This window comes from Antechinus flavipes, chromosome 4 (assembly GCF_016432865.1).
Source record: "Antechinus flavipes isolate AdamAnt ecotype Samford, QLD, Australia chromosome 4, AdamAnt_v2, whole genome shotgun sequence".
NCBI lineage: Eukaryota > Metazoa > Chordata > Mammalia > Dasyuromorphia > Dasyuridae > Antechinus > Antechinus flavipes.
Window position 1 is genome coordinate 319596877 of NC_067401.1, and position 20456 is coordinate 319617332.

Sequence of the window (20456 nt, forward strand, 5' to 3'; positions counted from 1 at the left end):
TTATGCTCAAACGAGGGTACTTTATTATTTACTTGTTTTACATTTCTTAAATAATATGGTCACTAACAGAGCAGTTTCCATTAATTTCAAATTAAACAATTTCAAATTTATTTTGGGGGGAGAGGCATTCTTGTGCTCAACACAATATGCCTTTCTCAAAAAAGTCAGCAAATTCTTCCTTAGTCAACTTGAAAAAAAAAGATCCAAGTTAACTTTTAACTATAGTAACAGCCTAATTTAGTCAAGCTTCCTAAAAGAATGTGCAGTAAATTCACAAATCAAAAGAAAAAACTGTAAACATTCTGATATTTGGCTGGAAATAGACTCCATTTCATGATGATTTAATGTCTTCTAATATATCTTTCTGATAATTTTCATAACTCTGGTGAGCCACACCTAACTAAAATTTCATTTGGAAAATATTTTTGAAATGAAGGTGCGAAGGTGGCATTCCCTTGTCAGTTGGCATTTTGTTTTGCAGGATAAAATGTTAATACTTCCTAGCAGTCTACTGCAGCTTAAATTTCTCCCCCTCATTTTAAATGCTTAAATGTATGTTGTTTCTTTATCTGGAATAAAAGGATTCTTTAAAAATAGAGGTCTAGTTGAGTCATGGCCTTTGGTTAAAGGATAGTCCTGATCCCATTGTCATTCTTTAATCTGGGGGGAAAAAAAAAGTACAATTACTATGATTTAATTAATCTCATAACAGACCAAAAAAACCCAAACAAAACAAAACAAAAAACAACAACCTACAAGGAATGTACCTGACAAATTGAGGAGAAACTTTTTCTTCTTACCCAATGAATTCATTATTTCTATCTCTGACAACTTTTCTAATTTTTCAGCTGACTTCATTATTCCTTGAAATTCTTTGACTAGATTCTGTTCCCTTCCACATTTGTAAAATGAAGAGTTTGAACCATAACAACCTCTAAAATCCATCTGAACTTCTTAAATTCTGATTATACTATGGCAAATACATTTTTTTAAATGCTTTATTTAATATACTTATAACTTTAGTTACTGTAGTCCTACCCAGATACTATATGGTGTTATAGAACTATACCCTGAGTTTTCAAAGGCTATGCCAATGAAGTCCAAGCTTTGGAAAATCCAACAGGGAGATATAAAAAGATAATGGAATCACAGATTTATAGTTATTAGGAGCTTTACTGCCACCTGTCATCTTAGAACTACCCTTGCTAAATAATGGCTCATCACCAAGTTGGATGCAATATGAGGAATTTTGGCTAGTGTAACATTTAAAGACTATCTACTAGGTTCTCAAAATTAGTGAAGGAAACATCAATAAAATGATTAATTCTTGAATTGCTGAAATACATGTAAAAAATTCATGAAAGTTTTGGTATCTTAGAAAAAAGCTATGAATATGATAAATGTAACTTTGATGTTGCTTAAAGTACAATCAGTTTAAATGTCAATCTTAAAAATCTAAAATCATGAAATCCATTTTTTAAAAATTAAATTTGATGAGGTTCAGGTCAATTCTAATGGACTTGTGACGGAGAAAGACATCTCAATCCAAAAAAAAAGACTGGAGGGATTTAATGTAGATCATAATATAAGTATTCTCATCTTTTTTGTTGCTGTTTTTTTTTTTTTTTTGCTTGCTTGCTTGCTTTTTTTTTTGCTCTTTCTTTCTCATTTTTTTCCTTTTTGATCTGATTTTTTTTTTTGCGCAACATGATAAACGTGGAAATAGAAGAACTGCACATTAACATATATTGGATTGCTTGTTGTCTAAGGGAAATGGTGAGAGGGAGGGAGAAAAACTTGGAATGCAGGGTTTTGCATGGGTGAATGTTGAAAACTATATTTGCATATATTTTGAAAATTAATAGCTATTATTAAAAAATTTCAAAAGTTAAACTTGATTTTTCAAGTCAAAATGTTCCTAAAATTAATATTTACTATCATAATGTAAAGAATGTAATTTCTCTATGTGTACTGTCAACCAGATAGATCTTGTTTTTCATAATTTGAGGTTTCCTGAAATGTTATACAATGTTAGTTCTAGCAAGGATCTCAGAGAATATATACTACGACATGATTTTACAGTTAAAGAAATTAAAGTCTACAGATGAAATAATGATCAAGATTGTATAGTTAGTCTGTATCAGACTTAAGACCAGGGTTAGGTCTGACTTTTTGGAATATTATATAAGCTCTAGAAAGATTTATAAAAGTAAATTTTAAAAATGGAATCATTTCATTTGAGCTATTTTTATTATTATTACAGCTTTGCTCTTTATCAACAAATGGGAGAGGGGAAGCTGGAAGAAAAAGAAAAAAATGGAATCATATTACAAAAATATTTTCCAAAAAATAGGAAGAATAAAGCTACTTAAATCTTCAACTTCTACCAAATGAAAAGCACTCCTGTGAAATAAATAAGCCATCCTTTAAAATGAGACTTATGTTTTTCTTAAATTAAGAAAACAGAATGCTTCTTGAGACTATAATTTCATATGCTTAATCAGGATAGGTAATTTAAGGAAAAAGACTATTTTGAGATTATCAAGTTTGGTTTGAAGAAAGTTTATTTTCCTTTTCTTTTGTTTTGTTTTATATGTTGGAATTTTCTCAATGGAGAATGGGAAATGGGAGATAATTTTTAAAATATTTGTTATTTAAAAATAAAAAAGTAAAATAAGGGAGAGAAAAATGAATTCAGAAATTATTTACTAATACCATAATCCACATTTTCTTTCAACTTCTATATAAACATTTTTACATTAGTGACATAACCATATTACTGTACCTCAGTGACAACACCCGCAGCTATAGTAGAACCACTGTAACGCAACATGAATCTGCCCAGTTCTTTAAAGTCCTTATATAATTCAAGAGCAATAGGTCTTTGTGTCTGTAGTTCTACTAAAGCATTCTGGCCTTTAGTCAACAACCTGTCAAAAAACACAATTATTTGGACATAGTTACAACTAAAGTAACATAACAAAGAAGCTTTTTTTAAAAAATATAGGCAAAACCATAAACTATGATTAATAAATACACACAGACATGTAATTTTGGATCAATTATAAGACAAACATCAAACCCTGAAACACTAATCTGTGTATATTTTCCCACTGATTTATAAAAATGCTGTTACTATCATTACAATGTCTTTTCTTCATAGATTATTACAATCAAGGATCAAGTAATAATAAAATTAACCATAAACAAGATGTTCAATGGCAAAGATTCATACTACCCATCATCAGGGCCCTAGGCAAAAATAAAAACAAAAATAAGTTTGTCTTTGGTACCATCATCTTCAATTTCTATAATCTCTCATAAAATGTTGCTCTCTGGCTACCAAAAGCGTTCCCTGAGCTTTCTGTATTTTATTCTAATCTGCTCTTCTCAGAGGTAACTTTCCACTCTAAATCAAAGCACCCATTCAATAAATAAACAAACCTCCATAGATTAATAGATGCTAGTTAGTGATTAAAAAAAAAAAGCAAACTAATTATCAGACTAATGGAACTGATATCAATGTGTGAACTACTCTATAGGCTTAAATTTTCTTAGGTAGTAACTAGTGACTTTTAAAAGAAGATGTACATTAGAACAAATGAAGTTCTTATAAGTAAGAATGTGTAAAGGAAGAATGTGTACATTCTTATAGGTTAAGAATGTTTGAGCAAAGTTCCTGGTTTCCCCTGACTATTCCATTATGTCTCCCTCTTGTTGAGATACTCAAATTACATTTTCAAAAAAACAAAAGAATATAAGAATTCATAGTATTTGGAGATTTAAAGCGCATTCAGTCAAATATTTATTTTATAGATGTGGAAACTAAAACTCAAAATGTTAAATGACTTATTCAAAATTTTCTATTAAGCAAGAGAAGCAGAATTTGACCATAGGAGCTTGTATCACTCCAAAAAATTTATAAATCTTAAGGCATTATATCCATTTGTAAACCTCATAGCACTATATTTAAATGTAGGCTATTACTGAAGACTGGTGAAATCATATGCTTTAACAAGCTGAATGAATAGAGAAAATATGTCTGGAACAACATGGATAAAGCACCAGATTTAATTTCTTAACTTACCTTGCTAACTACTTCAATTCTTAGCAAAGAAAGAGACAAGAACTATAACTCTAGACTTACTATGACCAGTCAGAAAACAGTTAGTAGAATGAACCTAAATAGGGATATTGGGGAGAAAAAAAAGCGAGCAGAAACTTATGTTCATGTGTATTGTAGAAAACAAGGAAACATTGGACCAGTCAGCACTGTGCCCCAGACTTTTGTAAAACAGAACACTCTATACACTAACAATACCATAAACAACCAAGAATTTGTAAAGGACTTAGGAACTATGATGAACATACTGACTACTCACAAATATGGAGGACCCAGTTCCCTAATATCTGGTAACAGAGATTGAGATATGTTTTTGAATATTGATTGAGATATTTCTTTTTGAACACAATCAATGTTAGAAATCTGTTTTGTTTGACTCCATATTCTTGTCATCCTCTTTCCACCATCCCTTAAAAAAAAAAAACAACGATATGCACTAAGCTGGTACATAACTAAGAATGTAAGAAATCTGTACAGTTTCAATAAGGCAGGAAGGGGAAATGAACTGAAGCTGAAGCAAAGGAAGATTTAATTACATTCAGAATAAGGAGCTTTAAACAAGGAATGAAAAAAAATATTGCTTGGAACAACCTATAACATTAGGTAATAGAAAGAAAGTAAAATTACTATTTTTTTCCCACTGTCATCTTCTTTCCCAAATAAGTAGATTTTCAAATATGGCTAAAAAAGACTGCAAGTCTAAGAGTAGTAAAAAAAAAGAAGAAAAGCAGCTAAATTTAGGTACCTACATAAATTTTATTACAGAGAACTGAAATAACTTTGCAGATGTAATCAATGGACTGCTTTTGGAAATCTTTGACTTTGTGACTGTGGGTCACAAAAGTAGTTCCAGAAGACTAAAAAAAGGCAAATGCTGAACTTATTTTTAAAAAGGGTGAAACTACATTTATTTAATTGAAGCAACTTCAAAAATCTTTTTAAAATAATAATTATCATTTTATATTACTTTAACATTTATGAATGGCTTTTATCTAAATTATGACTTATAAGCACTCAGGAAGAGTGACTATTATAAATTATATTGAGCTAAGAACAAGTAATGCCCAAATGAACTATTTTCATTATTTAAAAGTATGATCCACAAACAGATCAGGAAAAAACTAAAAATAAGTTTATACTGATCTAAATATCATCTAATAAAATCTATCATGATATCATTATGGACAACAAGAAGAAAGGTAGACTGGATAATAAAAAAAGATTCACAATCAAATAAAATGATTGATTAATGCAATCATGTTAACCTGGAGGCAAATCTATTGCATTTCCACAGGCCTCTGTTTTTTGTTTGATTCAACATGATCATTAATTTGAATAAGGGCCCAGGGATAAAAATCTTTAGATGACAAAAACCTTTAAAAAATCATTTAATATGTTTGTTACATGTCAGAAGCAATTATTTTAAAATAACTACAGACTTTAAAAATAGGCTAAAACTAACAAAATTACTCTATATTATATTTCAAGACCTACAATTAGAATAACTGTCTTCTGAACTCTGAATCAAAAGGCTAAGTATAAAAGTAGAAAACTGGAAAAGACTTGGCTGAATAGTGGCTTATGAAAAAGACATGGTTTTTAGTTAATTTCAAGGTAAAACATAAGCTAACAAATGACAGCAAAAAGTTAATGCAGTCTTACAACACATCATCAGGAGTTCCATCCAGTTTAAGTGGGATCCACTATGTCTTATATAAATCTAATGTCTACTGGGGTATTATGTTTAAATTCTTGGCATCACATTTTTAGAGAGATGCTGACAAAGTGAAAATTCTTAAGAGAATTAGGAACAGAAGGCAGCAAGATCAAGCACAATGAGAACTGGATCTATAAAAGAACATAAAAGAACAACCACAGCTTTTCAATTCCTGATCTGTGAGACCTTACGCAAATGAATTAACTCTCAGGGTTTCAGTTTTCTCAATTATAAAATTAAGAGATTGGACTATTTGACCACTAAGGCTTCTTCCAGAATAGATCCAAGATCTTATTTATGTATGCCATATGGGGAAGTGGGGAGGTTTAATCTTAAAGATGACGAAATGTGCCATAAAGCAAAATAAGAGGCCATGATTAAGAAAGCAAATTTTCACTCAACATAAAGAAACATTTTCTAATAGTTGGAGCTGAGTCAAAGTAAATGAGTAAAATGACTTTCTTTCTCAAGTCATTCTAGAAAAGATTTTTTTTTGTTGTTTCAGTGGATTTCCATATAATATGACCTAAAATAGGAGAAGAGAATATGTTCCCATAACGTGGAGTGATTAGAAGACCAATTCTTGAATTTCTGATCATGCTTAAGGCTCATACTTCTATTGAAAATTGGATGTTTTTAGAAAGCATTCAACACTTAGAACTTGATTGTGAAGAAGAAATAATCTGTACCTTCTCTCAGGAAAATTATGTCATCAGAGTACACTTTTTACTACTAAATAACTGCAATTTCTCCAAAGTGGAATATTATCTTGACAGCAGACATTGTAGATGCTAACATGTAGCCAGATTACCAGGTGAACAAAGTCAAACCAAGAACAGTAGTTAAGCCAGCAAGGTGAATAAACTTCAGTGGAGTTGTCATATAGTCAAGTAGTCATGTAGCCATAGTAGGGAGAAGGGTATTAGAGGGGAGGGACAAGAAAGGGGGGGGTTAACAGGAATATAAGGACAATACAATTCCATCTGAAAAATCAGTGACAATTTAAATATTTATAACACTTAGTATGTAGAATTTGACATCATTTAACCACACTTCCACAGTTTATTCTCAGGAATAATCAGCACAGTAAATCTACTATTGGCATTCCCACCTATATAAATTAATAAGACCTTACTATCAACTTTTTAAAATATTAATGAAAACACTGAAAATATAATTTTATTTATTAAGAACAATATTTTGTAAATTAAGTCTAAAACACCATATTACTTGCTGGCATTTCTACATTGTGAAAACACTCACTTGGGTTTTTTCTTTGTGACTTCACCAGTGCTTTTGTGCAGGATGCTAATCAATCTTCTGATGGTAGCAGGTTCACTTACAGTTTGATAGTGTAACAGTACCTAAAATAAAAATTGAAGGAAATTAAAAATATGCCAAATAGCAGTTCATCTTATGTCATCCTATACTATATATTGTAGCACTGACTATATTTAATTCAGCATTTATATGTACAATTATATATTATTCTCTAATTATTCAGATCTGACAATTCTGACCACCCTAAGAAGACTGAAAACTCCTTGTAGATGTCAGACTATACTATAAAACTCTCTCTCTCTGTGCGTGTATGCGTGTGTGCGTGTGTGTGTGTGTGTGTGTGTGTGTGTGTGTGTGTTTGCATGTCTCTCCTATTCATTCATCTGCCTTTTGTGTTCCGTGCTCTTAAGTTTGTAGATAGAGTAACTAGCATTGTTGGAAAATGAGAACCATAGAATAGTGGAATTTTGAAAATTTAGAATGGTTTAGAGATCTCATATTTACTTTATCAGTAAGAAATTAGAACTCTTCTTAGATATCCTGACTCCAAGGCCAATGTTCTTTCCATTCTATTATGTTGTGGTGTTTTTTCCTCAGTCAATGAATATTTACTATGCAGACTATGCATTATACAATACATGCAAAAGCATCACACTGCCTTGCCTAATTCAACTTCCCCAAAGTAATCAAATGTATAAATGAATTGTAAATGTGTGCCCAAGAAGACAATGAAACCCATAAATAGATTTTTTCTGACCTGTGGCAAAAGTGTCCTTTAAATGATAAGCTTTTCTGGACTAAACAGGGTACAAGAAGGGATACTGCAGAAGTAGAGAGGAATGACCATAGACCCAAGGGTATAAATCCCCGATTCCCTGAATGGTGGCATCAAAAAGATACCAAAGTCAAGCAAAATGTCATATGTTAAATGAATTTCCAGATAATTCAAGTTTTACCTTTTAATGTTACTTCTGTTAAAAGACAAAAACCTCACTAAAGCATATCAAATGTATTATCTCATTTCAAGTTTTACCTTTTAATGTTACTTCTGTTAAAAGACAAAAACCTCACTAAAGCATATCAAATGTATTATCTCATTCTTATTAGAGTAATTCTATTAAAACTTATTAAGTATTGATTTGCAGGATACAGTCTCTAGTAACTCAGATTTAAATTCACACCAATAAGTGCATTATGCTACAATATAATGAAATCATAAGCCATTGAGCTGTGCTGGATATTTGCTCTTAAATTTTAAGTAGACCTAGAGTTTTTCTTCTGTCTTTGGCCACTGTTACTTCTCAGAATAATAGCTTCTATCAGTATTAACTCAGTACTAACTCAGTACTCTTTAATATAACAAAGCAGACAACTAAGCTATTTTCTTTAACTCAGTAAAATCAGTTTTACATGCCATTCTCTCCCATGTATAATCCATCCTCTACGCAGCTGCCAAAACAATTTTCCTAAAGCAAAGGCATGTAATTTTGTTGCTCAAAAATTTTCATGAGCTCCCTTCTGTCTCTAGTATCAAATACACATTCCTCAGTTTGTTATTTAAAGCCAACTACAAATAGGTTTCCATCTTTAAAGTTATTTCACACTAATTCCTATCTCATACCCTACATTTCAATCAAGCTAGTTTAGAGCTCCCCAAAATGATATCCCACTTCTTATCCCTCTCTTACCCCTCTATCTTTTCCCAGGCTGTCCTTCATGTCCCTCTTAATTTGTTTCCTTCAGGACCCTTAGTACTTTTTAGGCTCAGCTGGCATCTCCTTTGTGAAAGTTTTAGTTCTCCATCCTCATCTAACATCCATGCCCAGATGTTAACCATTCTTTCCTTCCAATTACCTTGCATTTCTTAAGCTGTGAATATGTGGGATCCTTTCAACAAACTATCAGTTCTTTAGAGCAGTCTTGTATTTGTTTTTAATACCCCTAATACTATCATGGCATCATTCATGTAGCAGGCACTTTGTAAATGTTTATTTAACTACATTTTAAGTCAACCCTCTATAAACTGGCTTAATCTTGACACTGATTTCCTATGTAAGCTTAGGGGCAATCATTTTACTTTTCTAGGCTTTGATTCCTCCCCTGAATCAAGTTTGGATGGCACACTAGGAAGAAAAATTGCTCACAGTTAAGTCTCAATTATGTGAGAGAAAGCTAGAACCAGCAACTGGGGGTCCAGGTGACAAGCATACCCAATTCCTGGTTCCTTCTCAGATATGTAGATGTAAGAATTGAGAATATGGAGGAGGAGCCAAGATAGGAGAAAAGGTAACAACTTGGCTGAGCTCTCCCTAAAACTTCTCTGAACACTTGTAAATAATTCCATAAAACAATGCAAAAAGCAGCAGAACCCACAAAAGGAAGAGGTGAAATAATTTTCCAGCCAAAGACAATTTAGAAGGTCAGCAAGAAAGATCTGTTGCACTTGAGTGAGAATGGAACACAATCCAGTCTACTTCACGCCAGCTCATACCTAGTCCCAGCATACCATGAGGCCTTACTGACTCAGCAATAGCAAAAGCAGTGGCTGCTTCCAGAGCTCTCAACCCACAAACAGTAAGGGGTCAGAAGAGGTTTGACCAGTAAATGGTCAGAAGGAGATTACGAGAGGGTTCTAGGAAGATGGCACATTAGAAAATTATAAGTTCTCTAGATTTTCCCCACAAACAAGATAAAGTTGTGCCTCAGAGTAAATGTAAAGTGTAAAAACAAATTTAGTTGTGATAAAACAGTTATCCTCATAGAACAATCAAAGAAGATTTCAAGATAGATATCAGGAAAGTGGTTTGACCCATGCGAATTTTAAACACCTCCAGACTAGTTCTTCTTAAACAGTAAGCAGGGAGTCCTGAGATTAACTGTGTTGGGAGATAGTATCAGCCCCTACTATAGGAGATTTCATGTTTTAAATATTGTAAGGAATAAGAAATCTGAGTCAGGGAAGATTGAGAGAAACTCTATTGGTAGAAATAGCAAGCCTGCCTGTGTTGTCTAGATGTGTTCCTGACCAAAAAAGAAACCAGCAGACACTGTAAGCGCAGAAGCAGTGGAACAGGAACACTGCTAGCTATGGCACTTACAGAAAGGCAGGAGTTCTTGGTTTCTTACAGAAGGGTAAAACTGAAGGAAGATCTGAGGCCAGAGGAACCATTCTCCATACCCCAAGACTTACATGAAATTACACCAACAATCTGCCACAAATTTAAAAAAAAAAAAAATGAGCAGGCAAAGGAGAAAGAACTCAAATTTAAAGAGTTACTATGGAAATAGGGAAGACCATGGTTCACCATCAGGGGAAGAAACTGAAATTTAAAAAACCCTCTCTTATCCCAAAGAATAATGTTAATTGGTAACCTGGCCAGAAAAAATTCATAGAAGAACTCAAAAAGATTTTAAAAATCAAAGGAGAGAGACTAAGGAAAAACTAAAAACCAAACTAAAAATGAAAAAATAAAGACAATGCAAGGAAAAAAAAATTAGGAAAAGAAAGTCAACCAACTAGAAAAGGAAATCCAGAATCTTAAGGAAAATGGTTCCTTGAAAACTAGAATTAGGCAAGGGAAAGCCAGCAACTTTATAAGAAGCCAAGAAATAATAAAACAAAATAGGAAGAATGAAAACAGAAGAGAACAAGAGATCTTACAAGAAAAACAACAGATTTGGAGAACAGATCAAGGAGAGGAAACTTAAGAATAACTGGACTACCTGAAAACAACAATCAAAAAAAGGATCTTGATACAATAATACAAGAGATAATTAAAGAATACTGTCAGAGGAAGATTCTGGGAAGACAGAGGAGTAAGTCAGTAAATTTCCCCCACAAACAGAAAAAATCTGTGCATCAGGGCAAACATGGACTGGTTAAAAAACAAAGACGACTTGAGGGCAGAACAGGGTCTTCTGAAGACCTCAGGACAGGATTAACCAGTGTGAAGTGCAACCACCTTTGGGCTAGTTCTACACAAACACCAAGTGGGGACCCCTTGGGCTAGCTGGGTTTGACCTGAGCCTCAGCAAGACCACAGAAACTCTCACCTTCAGACTGCATTTGGAATTGGGATCTGAATCTGGGAAGACTTGAGTGAACCTTGGCTGATTAGGAACCCCAGGCCCAGCTGTGCTGCTGAGAAGCAGCTCTGGGTGAAAATAAGCCAGCACCCCCGGTGAATACAAAAGCAGTGGAGAAGGGACTTTTTTGGTGGAGCTTTTGGTTTGGGGTTCCAAGTCAGAGGGGAAAGCTGAAATGAAGCTAGAGATACTATCCCCCACTTCCCAATTAGCAGTGTTTACACTAATACTTCTCTCTCTTTTTTAAAAAAATTAACCAGCAAAGTAGAATACAAACATAGAAATTACTATTGGAATAGGGAAGACCCAGGTTTGTCTTCAGAGGAGGGCCCCAAAATTTAAAAAAAAATTTTTTTAAAGCTTCTTCTACCCCAAAGACTGATGTTAAATGGCTCCTTGGTCAGAGAGAATTTACAGAACTCAAAAAAGAATTTAAAAATCAAATGAGAAATACTGAGAAAAAAACCAAAAAAGACAAAAAAAAAATACAAGAAAAAAAGATTATGAAAAAAAAGTTAACCAACTAGAAGAGTCTTGAAGACAAAAACAATTATGCAACAAGCAGTGGATACATTAAAAGAAAGTAGGTCTTGAAACACTATATATCAAAGATCAAAAGAACTAGGGTTGCAGCTAAAAATATCATACCCAGAAAAGTTAAGCATAATTCTAAACAACAATAACAAAATGAATCTTCAATGTCTTGCATATAAGATTCAAGAGAAACATAAGTATAAAGAAAAAGTTCAAGGAATTGAATAAAGACAAACTGTTTATGTTTTATATATTGAAATGTAAATCATATGTCTAAAATTGTAATTGGTAATTGAGTAGTTCAAAACTAAAATTGCCATAGAGCTGAGTACAATGTAATTCTAAAAAGTAAAACTGTGTAGGAAAAAAAAATAAAAAGAGTAATTAGGTTATATGAATGAGATCCAAGAGGAAGAACTGACTGACATAAAGGAATTAGATGGGGGAGAAGGACTAGTAGTTCTGGAATTTTATATTGGGAATGAGTTAAAGAGGAAACAATACATATATATCTAAAAGGGCACAAAATTTCCTAGCTATAAAGAAGTAAGAAGAGGAGATGGAATAAAGTGTACTATAGAAGGGTGTGTAGGTAATGGGAAAAGGATAAAGTATGTAGATTAACAGGAATGGGATAAAGAGGAAGAGAAAGGGTGAGTTGAGAGGATAAATGAGGGATTATAGATGCAAGATAGGTTAATAGGTAGGAGTAAAGCAGAGGAGTAAGCAGGGATAGGAAATAAGAGATACAAGCAAAAATAATAACGAGTAGGAATAGAATTTACCAGGGAAAAAAAAGCAAGGCTAGATATCCTTGATCTAAAAAATTAAAGTTAAAAAAAAAAATCGGAAAACTGTACTATTTGTCAGCCATATTAATTAATATGTTTTAGACTATTTAAAAAAAAAAACCAACTAGATAATATAAGGTTGAAAAATTCCATGATGTAAAAAATAATAAGTTGATGGATTTAGAAAAATATAGAAAATACTTAAGTAGAATGACATCATCCTTTCAGAGAACCAGAATAAACAAGCAAAGTACAGCCTCACAGAGATGTATATAAATGTATATGTGTATGATTACAGATATCTATGTATATATATGTATATATACATAGATATCTGTAATCATACACATATACATGTGAATATAGATATGCACGTGTATATAAACATGTATATATGTATATATATGAATATGTATAAATATATCTGCACTTAAACTTAGCTTTGAAGAACATGGTAGGGAGGAAAGGGGAAAAAAAGAATAAAGTAAAATATGCACAGCAGAGAACAAAAGAAAACCTACAAGGTAGCAAAGAAAAGATGGATAAGCTCTGAACACGTGTGTAGTATTTATTATATAGGCTTTTGTAGTGTTCTTTTCTCAAATATAATGATTCTCTGGAAGCAGGTTTCCTGAGGGACTTCTGGAGACAGCCTTAGTTTCACTTCAGTGTAATAATCACCTCAAATGCAGCCAGCTGTTAAAATTTCAGATTCTTTATTGTCTCTTCCAAAATAGCCCAGTTAGTTTTCTTAGAGGCCTATCTCCCTCCTTGGTTCCAAGAGCTCTTGCCGCTAGTCTTTTGCCTCTTCCAGCTTCAGCCTCTCTTCTTCCAAATCTCCCACTTCTGCCTGACTGCAGTCTCTGGCTTCTCAATCTCCTAAACCGACTGACTCCTGACTGAGGCTCTTCCTTTTATATGCTTTTAGAGGTGTGAACTCAAAGGTCAACTCTTCCTCCAAGAGAGTGGGATTGTGGGTTCCTGAGTTGTGAATCTCAAACGCTAATGTGTAAACTCTTAAAGGTGTGAAAGGTGTGAACTCTTGAACTAGAGAACTGCTAAGCAAGATGCTAAAATTAGACAACTGACTTAGCACTTTGTAAGAATCCTAACAGGCTTTCTTGAAATGGATATTGTCTCGTATTTTTAATCCTCTCATATTCTCCTGTATACATGGCAATTTTTTTTCCTTTAATCTTTTTCTATTTTGTATTTAAGTTTTAAATAAATAAATTCTTAGAGGATGGTAAGGGAAGAATGATTACAGAGCTCTCTCCTAGCACTAGGGACAGAATTCTGTCACTTTCAAAACTCAGTCTCAGGCCACAGTCTGAGGTGACTGCCCCAGGATGAGGAGTAGCTTGCAACCACAGAGGAGAAAGGACCCTTCAAAGGCTAGTTTCAGGGCAGAAAAGAGTACTTGTGGTTGTTCACATAGAAGAGCATAGGTCAAGAGAGCAGTAAATACATCTCAAATCATACTATTTAGGAAGAAATAAAAACTTGTAGCTCCCTAGAAGTATCTCTGAAAACAGCTACACAAAACCCCTTACTTTGGAACAGTATGCCCTCCATCCTAGAAGTAGAGCCCCAATTTAGCAAAGAGTTAAAAGACAAAAAATGGGCAAACAGAAAAAAAAATTCTGACCAGAGAAAGCTACTATGGTGACAAGGAAGATCAAACCACACACTCAGAAAAAAACAAAGTCAAAGCTTCAAGAAAAATATGAATTGGTCTCAGACCATGGAAGAACTCAAAAAGGAATTTGAAAATCAAGCAAGAGAGGTAGAGGAAAATTGGAAAGAGAATGAGATGTAAGAAAATCATGAAAAAAGAGTCAACAGCTTGGTAAAGGAGGCATGCACACACACACACACACACACACACACACACACACACACACACACATATACACAATACAAAAGAAAATAACATCTTAAAAAACAGAATGGGCCAAATGGTAAAAGAGGTACAAAAAGCCAATGAGAAGAATGCCTGGAAAAGCAAAATAGGTCAAATGAAAAAAGAGGCACAAAAATTCACTGAAGAAAATTCCCTTACAAAGTAGAATTGGCAAAATGAAAAAGAAGAAAATAATTCCTTAAAAATGAGAATTGAAAGAAAAAGAGAAAACAATGTGAAATATCTCTTTGGAAAAAAATAGATCCAGGAGATAGACTATAGGAAAACCATGATTTTAAAAATGAGCTTAGGCATCATCTTTCAAGGAAATTATCAAGGAAAACTATCCTGATATTTTAGAAAGAGGGTAAAATAAAAGTACAAAGAATTTATTGATTACCTCCTGAAAGAGATCCCAAAATGAAAACTCCCAAGAATATAAAAGCCAAATTCCAAAACTCCCAAGTCAAAGAGAAAATATTGCAAGCAGCCAGAAAGAAAAAAATTTAAATATCATGGAGACCCAGTCAAAAAAATACAAGATTTAGCAGCTTCTACCTTAAAGGAGTGGTGGACTTAGAATATGATGTTCCAGAGAGCAAAGAAGTTAGGATTACAATGATAATCAGCTATGCAGCAAAACTGAGTATAATTGTTCAAGGGGGAAAATGGATGTTTAAAGAAATAGAGGACTTTCAAGCATTCTTGATGAAAAGACTAGAGTTGAATGGAAAATCTGACTTTCAATTACAGGACTCAGGAGAAGCACAAGGAGGTAAACAGAAAAGGGAAATCATAAGGGATTTAATAAGGCTAAATAATCTATATTTCTACATGGGAAGATTATACTTCTAACTCATAAGAACTTTTTTCATTATTAGGTACAGATGTGAGTTGAATATAAAGAAATCTAGGGGGAAAAAAAAGAATGCACTGGAAGAAAGGGAAAGGGAGAAGTAAAATGGGGTAAATTATTTGACATAAAAAAGGCAAAAAAAAGCTTTTATAGTGGAAGGGAAAGTAAGAGATATGGAGAAGATGAGTAAGTGAACTTTATTCTCCTCAGAATTGGCTCAAAGAGGGTATAATATACATATTCACTTGGGTATAGAAATGTTATCTTACTTTATAGGAAAAGTAGGAGGAGAAGGGGATAGAAATGGGGTTAGGGTGTTAGAAGTAAGAGCATATTTGGGGAGATGGTAGTCAGAAACAAACTATTTTTGAAAGGCAAGGGTGAAAGCAAAGAGAGAATAAAATAAACAAAAGGGGGCAAAAGATGGAGGAAATTACAGTTAGCAATAATAACTATGAAAAAATTTTTGAAGTTTTTCAAACATATAGAGAAGTGAGTTAAATTTATAGAAATAAGAACCATCACACAATTGACAAATGATCAAAAGATATGAGTAGTTTTCAGATGAAGTAATCAAAGCTATCTATAGCTATATAAAAAAAAATGCTCTAAATCACTACTGGAGAAATGCAAATTAAAACAATTCTGAGGTACTATCTCACACCTATTAGTTTAGTTAATAGAAAAGAAAAATGACAAAGAGGAGATGTGGGGGAAATGAGACATTAATACACTAATGGTGGAACTGTGAACTGATTCAACTATTCCATAGAGCAATTTGGAACTATGCCCAAAGGACATTAAAAACCCTTGAACCTACCAATACTGCTATGAGGTGTGCATCCAGAAAGAAATTTTTTTAAAAAAGGAAAAAAGATCTATTTGTACAAAAATATTTATAGCAGCTCTTTTCTAGTGACAAAGAACTGGAAATCAAGGGGATACTCATCAAATGGGAATGGCAGCACAAACTGTAGGAATACTATTTGTGCTATAAGAAATGAGAGGATCCTCTCAGAAAAACTTGATCTGATACAAAGTGAAATGTACTGTGTACAAAGTAACAAATATTTTAGGATGATCAGCTGTGAATGACTTCACTTTTTCTCAGTAATACAATGAGCCAGGATAATTCTGAAGAACTTATGATAAAAAATATCGGGTATCTGAATAAACTGAAGAATACCTTTTTTTAAACTTTCCTTATTTTCCTTAAGGTTCTTGTTTTATTTTATCTTTTTTTGGGGGGGAAAGGGGAGGTCCATCTTTGCTCTTACATCATGACTAATGTGGAAATGTGTTTTACATGACTATAGGCATAAATATTTAATTGCTTGTCTTCTGAATGAGTGGGTAGGGAGGAAGGTAAAGAATTTGGAACTAAAACTGTTCAAAACATGCTAAAAATTATTTTTACATGTTATTGGGGAAAAATAAATACTAAATTTTAAAAATTCATAGCATGATCCTTAAGGGATTGGCATATAGCTTAAACATAATACAGACTCTAATCCATATGGAGAGCAGGAATAGTTTTCTAGTCAAGAAGGAATGGGTTCTATTATGAAAAATCTGTATGTTGATAAATGAGCATATACTGTTGACTTAAACATAATAATCTACTGCTCCTTAATAAAAACATAATTTTATTTAAACTCAATCAATATGAAGTACATTTTTTCCACTCACCTTTTTCCAATTACAGAATCCTCCAAAAGAAAAGAGACTTCAGAAATTATTTAATTCCACCTATTTCTTAAAAGGAATCCCTGTCTATAACATTCCCAACAAGTACTCATTAAGCTTGTTTCAGGGAACCAACAACTAGTCTTTTTGTCTCTTCAGCACTTCTATTAAGATTTTCTTTATAATGAATAAGAATTTGCCTCTCAGCACTTCAATCCACACTTCCTGTGTTCTGTCCTTTAGGGCCAAGCAGCAGAAAAATCTAATCGAAATACTTAAAGAAAATAATTATACTTCCATTCCTCCCACTCCTGAAACTGACTTGTTACTCTAAAATCAACAAAGAATGATGAACTATTTGATTGTAGATCTCGTTTTTTGAAACACATTTCATCATGATTTGTGTTTTTGCATTATTCTTCCAATAGACTATGACACTAGAGATCGTCTTAACTGTATTTTATAATTCTTTTGTTCCTAAGAGTGTTTTATACATAACATTTTTGTTGAAATGTCTGCTGAATTTATCACTGAATGTAAATTTGGTATTTATATATGAATTAATAACTCATGTATATAATATTTTAAAGTTTAAAAAAGGCTTTTCATAAGCCACCCTGGGAAACAGGCAGGATAGTATCAGGTATTAGATGACTTGTCTAGAACCATGTATTTGGTTTAAATAGCAATGTCAGAACTCAGCCTAAGGATCTTACAGTTCCAAGATTAGGACTCTTACCATAGAAAGTGGAATGTAATTAAGCTGTACTTTAAAACTTTCGTTTCATGCTTAAGAATCTACATAAGACAGGAAGACAGCATTACTATTTAGAGTAACTACTGACCTCTTCATGGCCTTTATTGGCAAATAATGTGAATTGCAATTACAGAGTTGCATAAATAAAATAATTTAGTAATTTCTCCACTCTTTTCACTTACAGGATATGCTACTTTCTAAGAATGAGTTCAGCATCAGAAATAAGTAACTTGTACTTGCTCAATCATCAATTTCAACTAAACAACTAAACAACAAAACCAACTAATTTTTCAAAGTATATTTTACAATAAAATCAGAATTTATTGAAATTTCCCAAATCACATATATATTTTCAATGAAACAAAAATTTTTCATCCTCTCTTTTTTTGCAGGAAGTCCATGATATGGGACAGAACTAGAAACTATCATTTCTGACTTATACTCTACATTTATAAACAATTTTCCATTAATTACTATAATGATGTGTGAAATAGTCTTAAAAACTGAAACTTTCTTACTTAATCTCAAAGGTATATATCTATATCTATGAACATATAAACACAAATAATTATGCATATATTATACACAAAAAGCATATTATAAATTTAACCATATTCTATCTTTACTCTCAAATTACGTCTTAAAAACTTGCTGATGATTTTTTTCAGAACACATATTAACTGGTGACACATTCATTTATGTTTTCTAAATAATTCAATCCTACTAAAAGATAGTTGTTTTTTTAATAAAGTACAAAATTTGACTAAAGGAGAAAAAAATCTTGAGCTAATATAGAAGAAATCTTCTAGAAAAATATCTGGATTTATTTTCTATGCTATCAATGTTGATACCTGAGAAAATATAAACTTCCAAAGAAATATAATAATCATAAAATGCAGTTTCTAAAGACTTCATCATACCTTTCTTTTAAGAAAAGATAATTTTAAAATTTTTAATTCATATCTAAGGAAATTTTATAGTCTAATGCTTTTCACATTTTCCAGTTTACAAAACTCCCAAGAATCTGTTGTTAATAAACCTGGGAATTAGAATTAAGTATTTCAAATACTATCTTATTTCACTATGTGTGATAAACCATAATCATCCATAAAGAATCTGCTTCATAATTGACTACCCAACCACAATATAGTAGCTAACTAAGTCCTGTCTTCATTGTCATCTGAGAAATTGGCTGGTTTATATGTCAGTGGAAGATGTATGCCTTTTAATTTTTCTATTGAGAATTTTTATGTGCAGAGTGATTGCCATCTACTACAAAATATTTTCTGAATGATAACTTATTTTTTTTAGAAAGTTATTACTCCTACTTATAAATTTTATTATTCCCTACAGCAGAGCATTAATGCAGCTATTCTAAAATAAGGCTCAATCATTATTATGTTAATTAACTTGCAATAATTAAGCATGACATTAATATACACACACCATGAATTTGTTCAGCATTCCTTTATTTAGTTGATTCTTCAACATTTTAAAACTCTTGTAACATTTTGCATTTTTTTTTTTTTTTGGTTTGTTTCAACATTTAACGGCATACATTTTCAAATGGAGTTTCCTTAATGGTAGATTAATCCCTCTGTAATCACTTCTAGAAGCATTTTCCACATATTTCATGACTGTTAAAGAATACGTGTCAAGAATGCAGGTTAATAGTTTAGGTTTTTATTTTTATTTTGGCAGAAAGTTGCACTGGAATACAAAGTTTCTTTTAAAAATAATATTTTTTTTAAGTTTAAGAAACAAAATAAGCATTTTTAAAAACTTACAGGGAATCCTTTAGTGATGGGAATTTCAATATTAAAGATGAGGATTCGAGCTTTGAAACGAGTACAGGCTTTAATGGGTTCTTTGGGACCACAGAAAATACAACCAACACTGCAAAAGAGGGGAAGAGACATATTTGCGTGTAATGGAAATACTTTTCAATCAATTTACAAATAAAGGTTCAGCAGTTAATTAGGGACTTTTTTTGTGAATACAACCTTCTAGTTTAGGGTATTTGTGGTTTCCACATCAGTAATCTTCTATCATTTTCTTACTTTGCAAAACCCATTCAAAGAATGTGATAAATATGTTCACAAATATTCAATATTAGTATTAACTAGACAAAAGTATAAGTTCACAGTAAATATGAAGCCTAATTTTTAAAAATGAATCACTGAGTTGCAAAGTATATATATAAGTCTTTAGACTCTATATTCAAAACAGTTTAAACGAATTTTTGCACTCACTTGATTTTGATGATATCCATACCAACCAAGGTGAGACTAACATGATCTCCTGCTGCTGCCCAATCAACGGGTTCATCATGTAGCATGATTCCTGGAAATGAGTAAAAACCAAAGTATAAAGTGAAATACCTAGATACTGAGCTATAAACAACCAGGGGACTTGGGGCCATTTAGGTCTCATCAGTCATTACTCATCATTTTCAATATGAATGGCTACATAGTAATAAGTTTGACTAAAAGTCAAACACTTCCTTTAGACTTTACTTTGCTAAGGTATCACCTTAGATATATATAACATAACTTTCATTTGCTTATAAAATGCTGCTTTTTCTTTATTTGATACAGATTTTAAGCCCAAGTTTTCTAAGGAATGGTCAACAGTTCTTCACCATCTTTTCTGAAAATAAAAGGACTTACATTGCAACATAAGGTAGTGTTATATGTAGTTTGTCATACAAAGGCACAGCATG

The 20456-nt window shown here is 32.3% G+C and overlaps 1 protein-coding gene across 2 annotated transcripts in view; it reads right to left on the reverse strand.

Annotated features, from left to right (window-relative positions):
• Positions 1-20456, reverse strand: part of HBS1L (HBS1 like translational GTPase) — a 138779-nt gene continuing 118323 nt past the window's right edge. The window contains exons 14-18 of one of the 2 annotated variants that reach the window (XM_051997801.1): positions 19987-20077; positions 19522-19630; positions 7104-7204; positions 2786-2930; positions 1-660 (exon numbers count right to left, since the gene is read on the reverse strand). In XM_051997801.1, coding sequence (XP_051853761.1) covers positions 649-660; positions 2786-2930; positions 7104-7204; positions 19522-19630; positions 19987-20077 — 458 coding nt within the window. In that variant the 3' untranslated portion in view covers positions 1-648. Of the gene's footprint in view, positions 661-2776; positions 2931-7103; positions 7205-19521; positions 19631-19986; positions 20078-20456 lie in introns of those variants that run through there. The other variant, XM_051997802.1, reaches the window with a different exon arrangement.